The sequence below is a fragment of the Neopsephotus bourkii genome, unplaced genomic scaffold (assembly GCF_033783945.1).
Source record: "Neopsephotus bourkii isolate Nb327-2 ecotype Australia unplaced genomic scaffold, CSIRO-AGI_Nbou_v1 NB_873, whole genome shotgun sequence".
In the NCBI taxonomy this organism is placed as follows: domain Eukaryota; kingdom Metazoa; phylum Chordata; class Aves; order Psittaciformes; family Psittacidae; genus Neopsephotus; species Neopsephotus bourkii.
This window is the reverse complement of record NW_026901367.1, coordinates 1,958,865-1,976,858: the sequence shown is the minus strand read 5'-3', so window position 1 is coordinate 1,976,858 and position 17,994 is coordinate 1,958,865. Positions and strand designations below refer to the sequence as shown.

Genomic DNA, 17,994 nt, shown 5'->3' with positions numbered 1-17,994 from the left:
ACCTTCTATATTTTTTTTCATAGGTGTAGGCTCCAGCATTTTTAATTCAACACATAAATAAAATGCAGAGGAGGATTTATACTGTGCTTGGACATGTCTTTGTAAATGTTAACATATGAGCACTGACATTTGCCTGTTTCCATTCTGTGATTGCACAGGGGTTTGTAACTGGTGGAAAAGATGGAATCGTGGCTCTGTGGGATGATATGTTTGAACGATGTCTGAAGACGTACGCTATTAAAAGAGCAGCACTATCTGCTAGTTCTAAAGGTATTATTTTTTAGTGTGTTTTAGTAAGAACTATATGCAGGAAGGCTGGTATAACAGCAGCAATAGGTGTCAAAACTTACCAGAAAACAAAGGGAACTGTAATATATTACTACTCCATGCTGTAATTCTCTGTTTGGATTGCTGCAAGTTGCATTTCACACAATCTTTGCCATTTCTAGTTTGCTCTGCTATTTCCTCCTCTATTCCGTGACATTTAGCTTTGTTTTCACTGAAGGAATGATTTTGAAAAGGAATGCCACAAGCCTGTGAGTCTGGCTGCTCCAAAGCCTGTTCTTTTTAGCAGCTAGCTGCCTCAGCTGGACACGTTTCATGTAGTGAGACCAAGGTCCCTGTGAGCTGGAAAGCCCTGTTAAATTGTACTTCCAACAGGCATCAGGTGAAAGCCTGTACAGTGACATTCACAGCTAATGACAGACTTAACATCCATGGTGCTGGAGCAGCTGAACCCCTGGTACACTGTCACTGTTAAAGCAGTAAATTGCCAGCCTTTATATTGCCACAGTGTAGACTAGCACAAGCTCCCCTCCTTTGAACTGTAAATTAAATCCAGGGATTATGTAGTAGTTTGATCAGGCAAATGTATCTCATGTTTCATGCTTTTAAAGAGATTTTAATTTTAGGTAGTATCAGCTGTATAAACTATGGGTGGTATGAGGCTCTTTTGGATTTCACAATAAAAACCTTAAATTAACTTTTTTTATATTCTTTAGGTTTACTGCTAGAAGACAATCCCTCAATTCGAGCCATCAGTCTAGGACACGGGCATATACTAGTGGGAACTAAAAATGGAGAGATACTTGAAATTGATAAAAGTGGTCCTATGACTCTTCTTGTTCAGGTACGGTATGGATCTCCCATATCAAAATATTCCCTGTAGGAACAGAAGACACTGTAAGATTTTCGCGGTCGTTTCCTTTCTGTTTTCATCAACCCTGGTGGCCACCTTTCCTTTCCTCACTTAGGCAGAAGTTGATGCTTTCTTATGTAAATGACTTTGAGGTTCACTGTGGATTTAGAATTCTGAAGGTGAAATGAAGAGTCCAATAGGTCCAAAGGCTGATGAGGCTTTTAATGACTTTTGTAGACGTTATAGTTTAATGAGATCTCTTTTTGCAAGCCAAAGTGGTTTGCAAGGTTTAGTTAAAACAAATCATATATATGCCCACTGCTGTATTTGATGTTGCATTGGTTTAGTGTCTTAACCCTAATGTCTATAGGTAGAAAATCCTATGTATCATTTACTGAGTTATAATCTGTCAAGCTGTTACTTTCTGTTGTCTGTAACTGACTAAATTAACATTATTTCTTACAAATACATTGTTTCTTTAGTATTTTTCTCTCTAGTCAGTTCTAATCACACAAAATAATCTTTCAAATTGTCATTGCCTGCATGACGGCCTTACTAACCTGAACGTAAAACTGTAAATTATTTAACTCATTCACTAATTTGGAATTGCAACCTCATCCTAATATATTTGTCTTCAGATGAATACTAAGGTGGTGAGATAGTAAAATTACCTTAGAATTACCTGATTGGGGTGAGTTTTCTGAGAAAGTGTTATAACTGTCATCCATCTAAAATGACATCTTTAAATGCATCAGCTTGAGCCAAAATGGAGAATCCATAAGGTGTAATCAAGTTGCGATGAGAGTTCCTCCCCTTTTCCTGTTATTGGTATCTTTCTATCTCAACAAAACCAGTTACCAAACAGATTGAGAATAATGAGAAATGATTTCACCTTGAACTGCAGGGCCAGCAAGCTGTGGCAAGTTGAAAACTGAGTTCTGAGGAAAGATTAAAAGAACTGAATATGTGTATGTTGGACAAAGAAGTTCTTCAAGATCTCAAAAATGACAGAAGCCTTGAAGACAGATTAGCCCATGTTAGGATTTCAGGATAAAGTCATATTTGAGGCATCCCTATTTCTTGTTCAAGTCTGGAAGAGAGAGCATTAGAAGCATGGGAATTGCAGCTAGTAACAGTGGAGGAGACTGTGGAAAAGTATATTTTAGATGGCTATCAGAGGAAACGGACCAAACAGTCAGGTGTCTTTGAATGCAGCAATTCTTTGAAAGGGGATGGTGAAAGCCTTATTGCCTGGGACTTGTAAAGTACTACATAAACCCAAATGCATTATATTCTCTTATAGTCAATGATTCCCTTTAGGGACATATGGAAGGAGAAGTCTGGGGCTTGGCAGCTCACCCTCTCTTGCCTGTCTGTGCAACAGTGAGTGATGATAAAACACTCCGGATCTGGGAGCTCTCATCCCAGCACCGCATGCTGGCCGTGAGGAAACTCAAGAAAGGTAATTCTCATTTGGCCATACACTGTGATGGTCATGATGCCAACTCTGTTCCTGTAACAGTCCCATCACAGGCATTAATTAGGTAGGAAGGGGACACAGTCATTAAGAAATTGGAAGCATAATAAGTGAATTGTCTTTGGCATGTGTCAAGTCAAAAAAAGAAAAGAAAGAAAAAGGAAGATTATCTATTGTAATGAATGATAATAACATTAACTTCAGTATATTTTCATTTGTTTCCAAGTGGAATGACTTGTCCTTGGAATTATTTTCCTTCCTAAGAATACTTATTTAATGCTAGCATATATTTTTGCTGACATTAAAAAGTTTCTTTATGAAGACAGATGTAAAATGTTCTGCATGGTGAGCACCATCAGTGGCAACATGAACTTTACACATTAATCTAACTTCTCTGAAAATGAAGTTTTCCTGCCCTCTCCTCTGTTATGAAGTTGGATAAGCTATGCTGAAATGCTGTCTTCCCAAAATTACTCTTATTTCATTTATTCATCGATATCCTTTAGGAAGTTTTCTGGTGGAAGTTCAACATGCTTCATTTTCAGTGACAGATCCAGAGCACAGGAACTCTAATTGGATGAGAAAACCAGAGTCAGATGAACTCAGGGATGGAGGAGAATAGGTTTATGAGAGAGTATGGTCAGAAACAATGGTGAGGCCAAAAGTAAGTGGAGGAAGTGTAGTCCATCTCTGTTTTAAATGTGTTTCACCTGACAGGAACCCTTATTCAGTTGTATAATGAAGAAACGTTCAGTGTAGTATCCCTAGAAGACATGTAGTTATGCTGCCTATATTAAGTCTTTGAATTTTCCATCAGGATATCCTTTTTGTTCTTGTTTTGTTTTGGATTTTTGCCATCACTGGTGTATTTAGAACACAGCTGCAAGGTGTTATTTGCACCTAAACCCATTCCAAGTCTTATCAAATCACAGAAGGTACATTCTTGCTTAGTAAAACATTAATCATAGCCCTCCTATCACATAATATATTATTTTTAATAAACCACAAATCTATTTAAAAGGTATGTACTTGATATAAAAACCTTTCAGTTGCAGTTTTGTGATGGATTTCTCACTCCCAAGTTTGCAAATCTGAAGATACTCCCTCCCATTTTCTTCTGCAGGTGGACGATGCTGTGCCTTTTCTCCCGATGGGAAAGCCTTGGCTGTAGGCTTGAATGATGGGAGTTTTCTGGTGGTAAATGCTGACACTGTTGAAGACATGGTCTCTTTTCACCACAGAAAGGAAATGATCTCAGATATAAAGTTTTCACGAGGTATAATCAGATGATAGGGTGAAAGGGCAGCATTTATCTTGGAGTTTGGTTTTCTCCTCTAGACAGAAGAGTGAATGTTCAGAAGGTCGACTGGCTTTATGTGTGCTCCGTTGAAATACTTTACAATTCTGTATGGTTGTATGAAGCCCAGTATAATGGGGCCCACCCCAAACGGGTGCTTTTGGTTGCTCTACAGTAACAAAAATGCATAACAGTACTGATTATAACATGTACAACTTTAATAACCTCAGTGTCTCTTCTTTACAGAATCGGGGAAGTACCTGGCTGTGGCTTCCCATGATAATTTTGTAGATATTTACAATGTGCTTACCAGCAAAAGAGTTGGCATTTGTAAAGGTGCATCCAGCTATATCACGCACATTGACTGGGACTCGAGAGGTAAAACGTTTGACCAGAGATACAGATTTAAAATGCCTGTGAAACAGAATAACAGAAAGCTGCTCTTGTACCGGTTATTAGCATAAACTGTCACTACTAATGCAAATGATGTTTCAATATTAAGCACCATATGGGTTCAGTGCAATTACATTGGCTGGTGTCCAATTTGCTTGCTTCTTTGCTGATCATTACATGGCAATCGCTGCAATGAAGTTAGAGAGCCTTATTGTCACAGCTAATTACATCTAGCAGGACTGATAATGGACTCTTGCAAATAAGCCTTCCCAGACCTAATATGATTCTGTGTGGAAACACCTGCATGTCTGAGCCCTGCTTCCCCTGTTGTGCTAGTCCCAAAATGTGGTGCAAGCTCACTGCCCACCACAGGAGCTAAATTCCTTGCAGAATTCATTCAGGTCTGGGTGCCATTCTTAAGCTGGAAATAGAAAACCATGCTACAGCTGAGCTGGTACTGTGTGCCTGCTTTAAAGCCTCATAGTCTGGCTACTGACAGTTGTAAAGTAATAATAGCAAGTTGTCTAATACTGCTTGTAGTAGCCAGTTCTTGGATGTAATACATGGGCAGATATAAAGTATAAGAAAACTGAGAATTCTTTGTGTCCTTTATGGTATTTATTGGAAACTAACTGAATTTCTAGATGTAAAGGATTAATATACTAAATTGTATAAACTGCATTATACAGGTCACGTAGGAAGGGCATGATGCTTCTATAGCATATTGCATTGTTAGTGACCCCAACAGACTGACTATGTATAGCTCACGTAACAGTAGTCAAGAAGCCCAGTGAAAATAGCATTGCTGGAACTGCACTAGCTCATATCAGTTGATAATCTAATGTACTATCAATTCCATTCAGTATTATCTTTGTAGTATCACAGCTTTTGTATGAGGAAACTTCATATGGAAGGACAGTTTGGTATGTAACTGGACTATATACCAGTCAAGCACTGCAAACCAGGATCTTACCGTGCATTTAGCTTTTGGCAAAGCTGTCTTGCAGAATTATTATGAAAATTAAAAGCACACACATTTATAGTTTTTACTTTTCATTATCATGGTGATGAAAACACAAGCAAATTATTTCTTAAGAGAAGAGCACAATTTGCTGCAAGACAGTCATTTTTGGGGGATGCTGGATATTATTTAAAATACTGCTTCTGCAGTGTATCAAGAGTACAGGATTCTTGTGAGAGTGATTTGAAGCCTCTGCTTTAGCTTACCCCTAGAAATCTCTTCACTCAATCAAAAGAAAGTTCAGAATATTCATGATAATGAATAAGAATCATAATAAACTCTTATTTCATACCTAGGAAAGTTATTGCAAGTCAATTCTGGTGCCAAAGAACAGCTATTTTTTGAAGCACCAAGGGGGAAAAGGCATATTATAAGAATTGCTGAGGTACGAATTATGCTTATTGGACCTTTTTACTGTGAAAGTTATTTTTCAGGACTGTTGAAAATTAGCATTTTTTGTCTTCAAATGGTATAGCTTTTCTTTTTAACATACAATTGAGTTCGATTTAATCATTCTGTATAGCATCTTTCCTAGCCTTTGTAAACGGTAGGACTTGCAAGCTTCTGCTTGTATCTCTAAATTTATTGCTGGTTGTTTAATAGCAGTCATTTTCCATAACCCCTTTCCTGAAAAGTCACCTGTTTTCATAGAATCATAGAATTCTGGAATGGTTTGGGTTGGAAAGGACCTTAAGATCATCCAGTTTCAACCCCTGCCATGCTTTTCCGTGTAATGAGTGTTCTTCTAGTTTATACCTTCTCTAAAGAGTATGGCCTGGATTTAATGGTGTGAATCATTTGTGACAAATAATTCTCCTGCAAAACTGCCAATGTTCAGCACCTCAGAAAATCTTTCAGGAGATTTGTATCCAAATCATGCTTTACATTAGAAAAGTGGGAATATTTGAGGTTTTAAGCATTTTTATGAAGATAAGCAGTTTGTATGAATAATCTGTAAACAGTGAACAGTTTCTAAAACCACTAAAATTAAGTTAATATCAATCATAGAGGAATGTAGGTGTGAAATCAATGTGCATTTGATGTATTAAGACAGTATCTTCTGGGGATATTTTGATTGCAGGTAGAGAAAATAGAGTGGGACACCTGGACATGTGTACTTGGTTCTACTTGTGAAGGAATTTGGCCCATGCACAGTGACGTGACTGTTGTGAATGCAGCCAGCCTTACAAAAGATGGAACACTATTAGCTACAGGAGATGATTTTGGGTTTGTGAAGCTTTTTTCATATCCAGTGAAGGTAATAAATGCATTCATTTCTGTGATTAGATGCTGCAGAAGCAAAGGAATTAAGGAAGACACTGTTTGTGGTATGTCAGGCTGCTAACATGGGAATTCTTTGTGCTACACAGGGCCAACATGCAAAATTCAAGAAGTACGTGGGTCACAGCGCACAGGTAACCAACGTGCGGTGGTTACACAATGATTCTGTGCTGCTGACTGTAGGTGGTGCTGATACAGCTTTGATGATCTGGACGAGAGAATTACTGGGCATTCAGGAGAGTAAGCTGGTTGATAGTGAAGAATCAGACACAGATGCAGAAGAAGATGGAGGTAAAAAGGCTTGTATGAAGCATGGCTTTAATTTAGACTCACACAGGCATTTAACTTGAAGTGGGGAGGAAACATTCATGTGCTTAAAGCTCAGTGTAGGGAGAGCTTGGTAGGATTTGTTTCCTGCTTTTTATTGGTGTAGATCTTGTTTTTCTGCTTGTTTTCCACTGTGAAACAAGGGTAGTTTATTTTATTTTATGTTTTACTTTCCTAAGGTTATGATAGTGATGTTGCAAGAGAAAAAGCAATTGACTATACCACTAAGATCTATGCAGTAAGCATCCGAGAAATGGAAGGGACAAAACCACATCAGCAGCTGAAGGAAGTCTCAGTAGAAGAGAGGTATGTCACACAAAGACATTCGTTTCTAAATGTACATTGCCTTCTTTTGAATCTCTATTCATGCAACTAAATTAGTCCTTAAAAATAGGACAGGAATAGGCAAATTCAAAAGCTAATATTTTAAATGGTGCTCAAGGTATTAATATGATTGAGAAAAATCTGTATGCATCAGTGAAACACCTGTGAGTGTTGTGTTCTCTGCTACTGTCACATAAGCAGTTATATTCTTTCCTAATTAGTAGGTGTAGCTGTGCTTGTGTGTGCAGCAGGGCTTTGGGGACAGAGTGAGCTTTGTAAGTGCTTTATAATTGAGGCTTTTGGTGATGTTTTCACTGAAAGGTTTTCAGCTGGTTGTAGTTGTGGCAGGTTGTTACTGTTAAAGCTGAAATTTCCCGTGGCACACGTTGGCCTTAGGCTGAACTATTCTGGGAAAAATAACCTGGAAGGAGAACAGTATTGGAGAGGACAGTAAAAAAAAAAGGTAAGAGCTGAGCATAGAGAGTGAGGTCCACTAAAACATAGACTCCACACAGGGGAGTGGGTAAGTAAAAACTCTGACTGGGACAGCATTGCTGGTAGACAAGAATCTATAACCAGTAAAGTACATTCCCCTTCCTAATCTAGACCAGTAAATCTCCACCAGTGAATCCAGTTGATTTCTCAGCTGTGAATCCGTGCAGTCTCTTTTATAGAGTTTCTTTTTATCAGTGGTCATTTTTTCATCTTGAGTTTTCTTGCCTTTGCCCAGCGTTGGGCACTGATGAAAGGCTGCTGTGGGTTAACCCACAGAAACAATTTCAACTTGGTTGTTTGCCCTCAGTCTGCCCAGAACACATGACTAGCAACAATTCAGCAATGGCATATTGTTATCCCCAGGGATCCTGCCCTAGTTAGAGAGCAGGATACGTGTCCTCAGGGAGTACAGCGGGTGCAGATGGAAGCACTGGTGCACTGCGGGATCCCTGCTGCAGGTATTGCAGAAGATGAGAGTGCTGGGTGGAGAAAGGCTGGGATGGCAAGAAGAGAGCTCTGGAGCCTGTGGAGAGCTCTGTTCTGCTTCTGTCACAGGGCTCTGGGTGGTGGCTGGCAAACAGAGTATTCTGCAGGCAGCCTCTCACCATGTCCCACCTCAATTCCAGAGGAATACAGCTGAATTTGCAGGAAAACTGCATGCTCATGGCTGCAAATGGAGATCAGTTAAGCAGTGTGTTGAACAAATGTTAACACATTGAACAGATGAAGGTCTGAGGTTCTCTTACCTGACTATGGAAAACCTGTGCTGTCTTTTGAGATTTTTGGCTTTAAATCTCCTTGGTGTCCTGATTTGCAAGATGCAAAATGGAGTGAGGATTTCATGCAGACCTTTGAAAAATGAATTTTTAAAGCTCTCAAGGAATGGATAGAAAGTAATCATAACATTTTTACTTAGTATCTGAATAGGACAGCAGAAGTTTGGCATGAAAAATGAGAAGATAAATGGTGCACCTCCTTATTTTCATCACATTTTAACAAAAACACACAATAGGAGGACTAGTCTTTTTTTTTTCCAATGGAATACTGAATCATAAACATTTCTTTTCCCCTTCTTTTAAGGATCTCTCTTTCCATTTCCTCATTTACTCATATAACGTCTTTCTTCCTCCATTTTTCTCTAAAAAGGCATGGGTAGTTATCTAGTATTATCTAGTAATATTTTGAGATTGAATTAAAAAAGAAACTATTTTAGTTTGGGGTAATAGTGCTAAACTGTTATTACACATGAAATGACAAGTGCCAGTGGTGCACCACATGTTTTACACCAGAAACCCTTGTACCTTCCATCTGCTTTATTCTGCTTTGATGATGCAAAAGCAACTGTAGAGCCAGTTTAATTGACCAATTAAGCTGAGCTTAAAATTGTATTGTACTAGTGAATTACCAGCAATATGGGCATAAGCATCAGTCTCTTCTGCAGTTTGCCAGCACTATTTTCAGTCCAGGAGTGAAAACCACCACAGTCCCTTTGGGTCCATAGAAAGCTTCCCTTCTTGAAACCTGGCCCTGGATCTGCTCTCTGATTCAAGCAATCAGCTTCTCTGAGGAGTATCTGTCTGCCATCTGACTTCTGATTCTGTCCACATCCTCAGTCCTACGATGCATAAGCTGATTCAGCTGATTCAGCAACACAACTGCTGTGCTGCTGTGGAGGAAGGCATCCTGCAACGAACAAGCAGTTTGCTGTTTTCAGCCTTTTAAACAAAACCAGTGGTACTGCAGAGCAGGCTTCCTGCTTGTCACACTAACTGATAATTCCTAATGCAGGGAAAATGTGCTTGGTGCTATCCAACACCACAAAGCAGCACTGAAGCTGGAACCTCTTCTAGTGTTTCCACACTATCCACACTGTTTACAGTTGGTGGGCCTATTTAAATGGGTAGACACCTCCTCTGCATTGAGGCTGCCTTCAAGTGATAATGCCTTCCATAATAATCTCTTGATATTGACTGTATATCCTGTGGCCTACCTCAAAGAATAAGCTATCCCATAACAAGTTCTAGGCTTTAAGTCTCCATATCTTCTTTTCTTCTTACTGCCTCTATGTAATCAACAGTTTTGAACTTCATTTTAAAATAGCTTTAAAGTAATCTCTTGTAACTGTCCTTTTCATCTTTTCTGCTGAAAAGTCACAGCTGTTCAGTACATTTTTATATCTTTCGATTACAGCTACTTGGAAAGGACCTTAAGATCATCTAGTTCCAACCACCCTGCCCATGGTTGGAACAAGATGATCTTAAGGTCCTTTCCAACCCTAACTATTCTACAGTTTGCAATTTGCTGTTCTGATATATTTGCCAACAGATCCCATACTTTTCATATATAACTTGTTAGGCAAAGATAAATTCGCTTCCCTTTCTTCATCAGATTAATATAATTACCAGAATGTATAGTCAAATAATTATAAGCAGACATTTCAAGGTGAAATGTAGAAAAAACTGCACTTTCTGAGAGTGTTGTGCTGGGACAGGGCCTGAAGCTGTGAAAGGTCATTGGTTCTGAATGCAGTAAGCTGAGATTCATGTGTTGGCTACTGCAGTAGTCAATGACTTCAGGTTTTTGGCCACAGTTGTACCAATATGTGCACAATTTATGCAGAATCTCAATACTCTGAATTACAAGTGTTTCAGGGTAAAGCTGACTTCTCTTGTAAGACATGAATTATGAGGCAAACTCTAGCTGTGCCAGATCCCATCTCTTCTGAGAATACAAAGTAAGGAAGCAGCCAGTAAAGGTTTGTCTGACCACGTTCAACTCCCAAATCTTTCCTCTTTGTAATTATGCCATATGTCTGTATGAAGACCCCAGAGATAGTGCATTTGATGGGATTTGCACACTGTGAATACTCTGATAACACACTCTCTACGTTTTGAAAACCACGTTGCAAGCTGGAAGGTCCTTTAAGGTAGACGTGAGCTCATCACAAGACCTGAAAAACTGCTGCTCTGCCTCATTGCAGAGTACAAGGAGGATCTGAGATTTGTCCCCACATTGTATTTTCATTGTGTGTCTGCGAAAGGAAAGATAGTGATTTATTCATAAATATAGAGAGTTATCCATGGGTATAGTGAGCTATTCATAGGCATAGTAGGTAGAACACCAGAATTAAAGAAAGGAGGTTTGAATTAAGAAAAGAAAGGAGAGAAAACAAACCTTCCAGCCTCCAGCTCCAGCAAGAGACAGGAATAGCAGGGGCTGTTGCTCTGAGCTGCTTCTTGGGAACAGGAACTTTGAGCTCACTATGTTTCTTTCTTTAAATAGTACTATTGAGAAGGTGAACTGGTGCTGAACAACTTATTTCCCTCAGATAATACAAATACGCTTCAAAGGTACTATGTGACACCTAGGAGACAGTGTTGGTTCAAGATGGCTGGTTTATTTTCCTCTTTATTACAGCTGCGTTTCCATCTCTTTAATTTTTGTGTTTGCTAGAGCAAGCTTGCAGGAATCTGCTTCCATACTATTAAGAGTGGTGACTCTGAAAAACTCAAAGCCTGTTATCTCTCTAAAAGTAACAAATCATCATACAATTCAGGAGGAGTTTAACCTTGGGAACTGAGATGCACAAGTGTCTGTTTGGGGGTTGATACAAGGAGTGAGGGGAAAGCTTTGCAACAACCACCACCCTTATGGAAAGGAGTCAACAGTTTAGGAAGGACTCCCCCAGCTCATACAAAGACTTACTTTGCTGTCAAAAGAGAGGAGCCAGCAATTTTTGTCCCTTCTCTCCCCCATCATGGGAAAGAGAGTAGGAGGACAGATTTGACGTAATAATACACAAGATAAGTGTGACTTTGAGCAGCTGCTGTTATTACCCAGCACGTGCCCTGTGCTTAGCACAATCCAGCAATATGGAAAGGAAACCTGTTTTCCACTGGTTTTCTCTGGATCTCCAGAGCATTGGGCCCCTGACCAAACCGAGCGGAGAAATTTCATTATTATAAAGGACAAAATACTTATATATGGCAAACTTGGGGATAATATTAAGGTTTTTCCTTAGAAAAGAATATGAAAGCCCTTTATTAAATGTACTTTTCCTGTCTTGTTTATTTACGTGATGAAAATAATGATGATCCTACAAATATCTTGGATGAATGGAGGAGTTACATGGCGGATTTTACTTACAGCACTTGAAATCAATCACAGTGTGGCATTTTGGGGGGAGACCCAAGATTTTCTGTCTCCATCAGCAGTTATGGCTATAGGATGGGAAAATAACAGGAAAGATGAGGCTGAGGAACAGTTCTAAAATGGCTTGTGGGTGTATCTGCTGCATTCAGTTAAGTAATTAGTCGACTGTTGTTTCTCTCTCCTCTCCCCAACCTTCTTTATTTCTTCCCCCTCTCCATGTCTGTCCTCCTGTCCTCCCCACCCACCCTTACTTTTCTCTTCCATTCTGCTCCTCTGATTGGCATCCTCTTTGCTCTGCCTCTGTGGTTCAGAAGTGGGGTGCCCATGGGAGGTGCAGCAGGAGCAGTCTCATGGTGTGGGAGCTCCAGGAGCGGTGCTCCCACACTACGGGACCACTTGGTCGCTTGTGGGGCTGTCCCAGGCAATCCAGGACAGTTGTAAGCTCTGCTGTGTGTTATGTAGGAGTTGGGCTTCACTTCAGCAAAGGGATAACTTCTGAATTGGGACTGGTTTAACTGGCAAAGAATTTCTATGATAGGAAGTAAAACAAGCTTGTGTGGAGACTGTATTTATGTTACTAATACAAAAAGCAAAGATGTATTTGCATTTGCATTCTACTAACTGCTAATACCTATCCTATGTCTGCAGCTTCCATTTAGTTTGATTTGCATGACTCTACATAAACTGAAAACTCTTGTAAGATACCTGGTGATGGAAAACCCTTTGAAGCAGGTTGAATGCTTGGGAAACAAAAAGCAGCATTGGCATGTTGGTCTAGTTTTCTGGTTTCTTAACATACTGCCTTGTCGCACTCTCCACCAGCTGTTTGTCTCAGAGCCTGTTCCCTAGTGTGTCACTATGCATCATTTGCAATGATATGCTCTGATAAAGGGGAGAAGTTGAAGCAGGTTGAGAACCTGGATCTTTTCTCTTGAAATACTACCCTTTTGATTCTTTAGTCCTCTAAAACAACGTGAGAAGAATTAAACAGGCTTTCAAGGTAGCCTCACAAGTGGTGAGTACAGACCTTCATACCATAAACTGGATTATTAGACATATGGTTACAAAATTTGCTCATGCATATTTACATGCACACTTCTGTGGGTGCAGTATAAAAGCTTTGAATGTGAATCTGCTTCATATTCATGTGTAGGAGGGAACTGTTCAAAATCTATCTGGGAAAACACATCTCTGGGGTGGAGAAAACAACATCAGGCTTATTCCAGCAGAAACCTCCCATCTGAGAATGAGCAGCATCCTTTGGGATATTCCCTTTTACTTTCTCAACAGCACCATGTCAAGTTAATGCATCCTAAGTGTATTTGGCAGCATGCTGGTTTCATCACAGTTGTCCCTAAGGCTTGAACACATTGTGAGTGGTGTTTTTTCAGTCCCTGCCAGCCTACTGACCTCAACGTCAACCTGGCATCTCCCACGGGTCAGCACAAAGATGGCCCAAAGGTCTGTTCCCTTTGGGGGTATGGAACTGAGGGATGCCAATACTGTCCCAGGGCACAGTGTGTCACCAGCATTTCTCTCTCTGAACTTGAGTGCTCTCTGCCCTGAGGCTGAGGTGAAATATTCAACTATTTTTGAGGGTTGTAGTCCAGGATGGATTGAAAATGTGTTCGTTTCTGCCATGGTTTTTTATGCAGGGGAAGGATCTGCCTATTGTGTTTTATCTCCAGCCCATAAAGTTCTCCATATACTGTTGGTGGAATATTTCTACTTATCCAGTAAGCACAGCTTAAAAACATGTCAGAGATTATGGAAAGAATAATAAAACAGATGGGGAAGGCTCTTCCCCTCAAACATGATCACAGACCCTGAGAGAATCCTAAGGAGAGACCTTCCAGAGCATGCTGAAGTTGGGTTCATTCTGATGCTTTGGTAGTCTATGGAAAGAATTCTCCTGCAGTCTCATTACCTGAGGTGATCAAAACGTTTTTAGCTCATAGACAGAAAGTTAGGTTTTGTCTAAAGCAGGTTACAGTGTGTACCTTGCAGCTGGTTTGGGCACTTGATGCTGAGGGAACCTCCAGACAGCCCTGTGTCCAGTGTGTTGCCCTCTGTGCAGCAGGGCCAGCCCATCTGCAACAGTTGTGTAGATTAACAGCTTTCCAAGATGCCTAGGACAATAAACTTGTTAAAACATAAGGGCCTTCAGATCTCATTCAGAAGTGATTACCCTCCTTTCTAATCTGCTTCCCTGCTTGGTTCACATGTGGGGACTGAACTGGAATGAACACGCAAATGTAATGCCTTCACTTCCCCTACAAAACACGACTGCACCACCATGTGCTTTGCAACACCACCTGGGTTTTTTGGTTGTTTTAAAGAGTGCATCAGCATACATGTGAAAGCATCAATATTTGTGCCCATGCTGAGGCTTTTTCAGTGCTACCCCCTTAAGAAACAATTTGGATTAAAATTGATGTTTCCCTCTAGTTTTGTGTCAGCTTTGCTTTGACCCACTGTATAAAAGCAGGGTGTTTTCATATTGAATACTGTTCTCTTTGGTTGTCTCGTGTTATCCACAAAATGTGATGGGAAAGTAACAGCAGGAAAAGGTGTCTGTTTAACTCCTATCTATGTTGGGATGGGGAAATGCACGGGTTTAAAATTCACAAGATCTTTTAATCCCCTCTTCCTGCTCCAGTTTTGCAGCAGTTTTAGGGCACTCCATCAGCACTGCTCGGAGAAATGTACTTTGAAAAGCTGCTTTTGCGTTTTCACAAAGGAACAGTATATATATATATATTTATTTAAATCTTGGGGGTTTTGTTCTGTTGCCCAAACAAACCTACAGTAGTGGGTCCTCTTACCTCTCTTTGCACCTTGCTTTCTCTTCCTGGGAGCAGTCCTGCTCGGTTTTGTGTAGCATCCAAATCTGTTCCCTCTCCAGGTAGCTGCCATCTAAATTCACACCTTAGTTTCCCTGTTGGACTGTCTTCAGCTTCTTCTGTACCCATTTCTGCTGAGCCCAGCCCATCACCTTCTCTGTGTCCATCTGTCCCTGCCCCAAGCCTCGCTGTCACTTCCATGCAGTGCTGTCTCTGAAGATCCCATTCTGTTTCCCATTGGCCTCAGAACAGAGTATTTGTGTTCTTGCCAGTTTATTACTGATGCAGGCAGTGTCTCTCATCAGAGAACAGTTATGCCATGTGCTCTGAAAGCATGAGCTGGTTATCCCCGTCCCATAGAATTTATCATAACAATTTTGGTCTGCTTTCTCCCCTTTATTTTCTGTCTAAATATATCTGACTTTTTTACCTCCCCTGACTTTGTCCCTGTTCCCTAAGATCACATCTCTTTCCTCCCTCAAGCTGCTCCACTCCTCCATACCCTCATTCCCTGTTCTTCCATGCCCAGCCCTCGCTATGTCTGTTATTCTCTGTCCTGGTGCTACCTCTTCACCCTACCCATGAGTTAGGCTCCTTTTCCTACTCATGATTCTTGGTCATTTCAGATCACCTTCTGTTTCGGTGTGAGGGAATGAATTGTCTCTTTGACCCTTCTCTCTGAAGACAGTGGGTGAGGTTTGTCAGTGTAAATCTGGAGTAGTTCACTGATTTATACCCCTGCATACTTGTGGAAGCATATTGTCAAGATAATCATTAGTAATGGGAATTTTATTTGCTGTATTCACAGTATCTAAAGAACTGAAAGCCCTTTAATGTCTGACTGTGTCTTACCTTTCCTGGAACTCATTCACCCCATAATGTAATATAAGCACATTTCTTTTAAATGACTGGAAAGAAACCGTTAATGCTTGTATTATGTTTTAACTTGCTTTCCTTTGGAGGCAGGGAATTGTCAAGTAAGTACTAACACAGAGAAAGCACAGATTGCTGTCCATGTACAGTGCAGACTGCATAGATCAAAAGGGGGAAATACATGTCATTTGCTACTGTGCCAGTTTCTTGTCTTGACACTGCCATCTTCTGTATCAAAATCAAGTAGGTGCAGTCCCAGACTTGTTAAAAATGAAATGACTTCTTAAAATGTTAAGCATTGTTGCTTTACATCTGTTTTATTAACATAACAAGGCAGTGAATGCATATGTGTGCATATATGTACGTGTATATGTATATAGGACTGCACACAACATGGTGTCGGTGTGTACTGTGAAAAGGTATATAGCAAAGTATATGTGTGTATGTGTATGTTTCCAAATGAAACCTCATGCTTACAGTAGTGATGATCAAGCATGTCACAGTGTAATGGTCTCTTATTTTCATAAAGAATCTTGCCTTGCTCTTGTCATAAACTTTAACTGATGCTAAATCTTGGGGGTTAAGAAATGTAAAGAAATGCACAAATGATCTCTTTTAAAGTTCCACTAAAACAGAAAAAAGAGCAGGGAGCATACAAGAAAATGATTTATTACTTTCATAAGCAAGGCCCTGCTAAATCTGGGCTGTAATGAAATCATGATTTTATTTTGTAAGAGCCTTAAGTTCTGTAATAGTTTCCTCCCCCCCTTCTCTGGTGAGTGCACTGCTATTTGGTCCAGTTGCCACCACCACTTATGTAATGTGATTTGCCTGACCACTTTCAGAGAAAATAAAGGTGCTTGTTTCCCTCTGAACAAAAAAGTACAAGCTGTCCCCATGAGCCAGTTGGCCTCCCAAGGAACAATGACGAGGCAAAATCACAGGCTGAACTAGGAGAAAACAAGTGTCCGTTATGTGACATTCTCAACTGTGCTTAGGAGGCTGTTAAGTTCCTACCAATTTCCATCCCTGTCAGGAACCTGCAAATAGACACAAGGAATCACGTTCTCCTGCAGTATAAAGTGTGCAGGAAGCATGGATGTAGCTTCCTTTTTTCCTCCATCCCATAGGATCTTTAGCTGGGAGCATACCCAGGGATGGTGTTTCTGAATTTGTGGACTGGTGCACTCTTTAATTTCTGTTTTAGTTCTTGCTGGCATGCTTGAACAGCATGGTTTGTGCCACAGAGGAATGACTGATGGACTCTAAAAGTGCTTGTGCATGAGTAAAGTGGTCAGAAGTACACCTAAACTGTATTAAGTTTCTTACTTGGCTTTATTTGCTGCTTACAAGGGGATCAAGGTAACTCTTTCACTCTTTTAATGTCACAAGATCACCTGCTAATGCACTTTGCTAGTACTTAGTGAGTTTGTTTGCTTTAGAAGTGGGTTAGTTTGTTCACCTCCAGCTTTGTTCTGTCTTACTGAGAGCTCAGATTTTCACGCTGCTTACTCCTGCAATCAGTATTCTAGCTGTGTAGCAGTAAGTGCTCTAAATGTGTGTTTTGTCACTTGTTGCCTTTAATACATTCCATACAAAAATACAATTCCAGAAAAAGCAGCTCCCTTTAAGTAAAAGGAATTTCATTCTTCTGCAATTACTTCTTGCAAAAATGAGAATTAATGGGAGTAAAAGCATAAGGACAAGAACAACTTAATTTTCACAGCATTTATAATGGAGATTGTGTTCACATCTTTTTAAAATCTTCAGCTTTGGAAATGCTTTCCAAATTGGAATGTTTATTAAATAAATTGAGGGCTTTTCACTTATAGAACCCCACTGTTGTTTAACCCTGTCTCCAGACCCTGCAATTGGAGTTTAAAGGTATGTTGTGAGGTGGGGTTTGTGTTGTTAACAGCAGCCATCAAGTGATGTTTTGGAGAAGCATTTAACCATAATACCTGGTTTTAGTCTTTTCCCACTATCACTTCTACCCAAGGCCTTTTCTAAGTGAAACATGATCAAACATGATGAAGGATGTGGGCCAGATTTCTGTGGGCTAATTTCTCCAGTAATCCAGTGCAACCCTCATGGCTCTGTACTGCTGCAGACAGGGTTAGAATTAGCCCTCATGAAGCTGTTACATGAATTAGCCCTCATGAACTTCTGTTAACAGAAAGGGAGAATCATTACGCTCAAATTAACACAGTGCTCATCTACAGTGGAGCAAAGCCTTTGATTTTGTAAGGTCATGAACTTCCAGAGGCTGAGCTCCTGCTTCTCCTCTTGGGTCTGTGCCTCTTCCTTCTTCCTCAGAAGGATCAATAGTAGCAGCACGGGCTGTCAGTCTTTAAAGACCATTTGCTCAGATCA

General features: G+C 40.2%; 1 protein-coding gene across 8 annotated transcripts in view; it reads left to right on the top strand.

Annotated features, from left to right (window-relative positions):
• Positions 1-17,994, top strand: part of EML6 (EMAP like 6) — a 120,763-nt gene that overhangs the window by 83,463 nt on the left and 19,306 nt on the right. For 5 of the 8 annotated variants that reach the window (XR_009726010.1, XR_009726011.1, XM_061356855.1 and 2 more), the window contains exons 19-27: positions 159-270; positions 1,002-1,129; positions 2,459-2,600; positions 3,739-3,891; positions 4,159-4,290; positions 5,623-5,711; positions 6,408-6,584; positions 6,697-6,898; positions 7,114-7,240. Coding sequence is in view for 6 of the 8 variants with exons in the window: in XM_061356855.1 (XP_061212839.1) it covers positions 159-270; positions 1,002-1,129; positions 2,459-2,600; positions 3,739-3,891; positions 4,159-4,290; positions 5,623-5,711; positions 6,408-6,584; positions 6,697-6,898; positions 7,114-7,240 (1,262 nt within the window). In the remaining 2 variants the exon portion in view is untranslated. Of the gene's footprint in view, positions 1-158; positions 271-1,001; positions 1,130-2,458; positions 2,601-3,121; positions 3,268-3,738; positions 3,892-4,158; positions 4,291-5,622; positions 5,712-6,407; positions 6,585-6,696; positions 6,899-7,113; positions 7,241-15,710; positions 15,873-17,994 lie in introns of those variants that run through there. The other 3 variants (XM_061356858.1, XM_061356859.1, XM_061356860.1) reach the window with 3 other exon arrangements.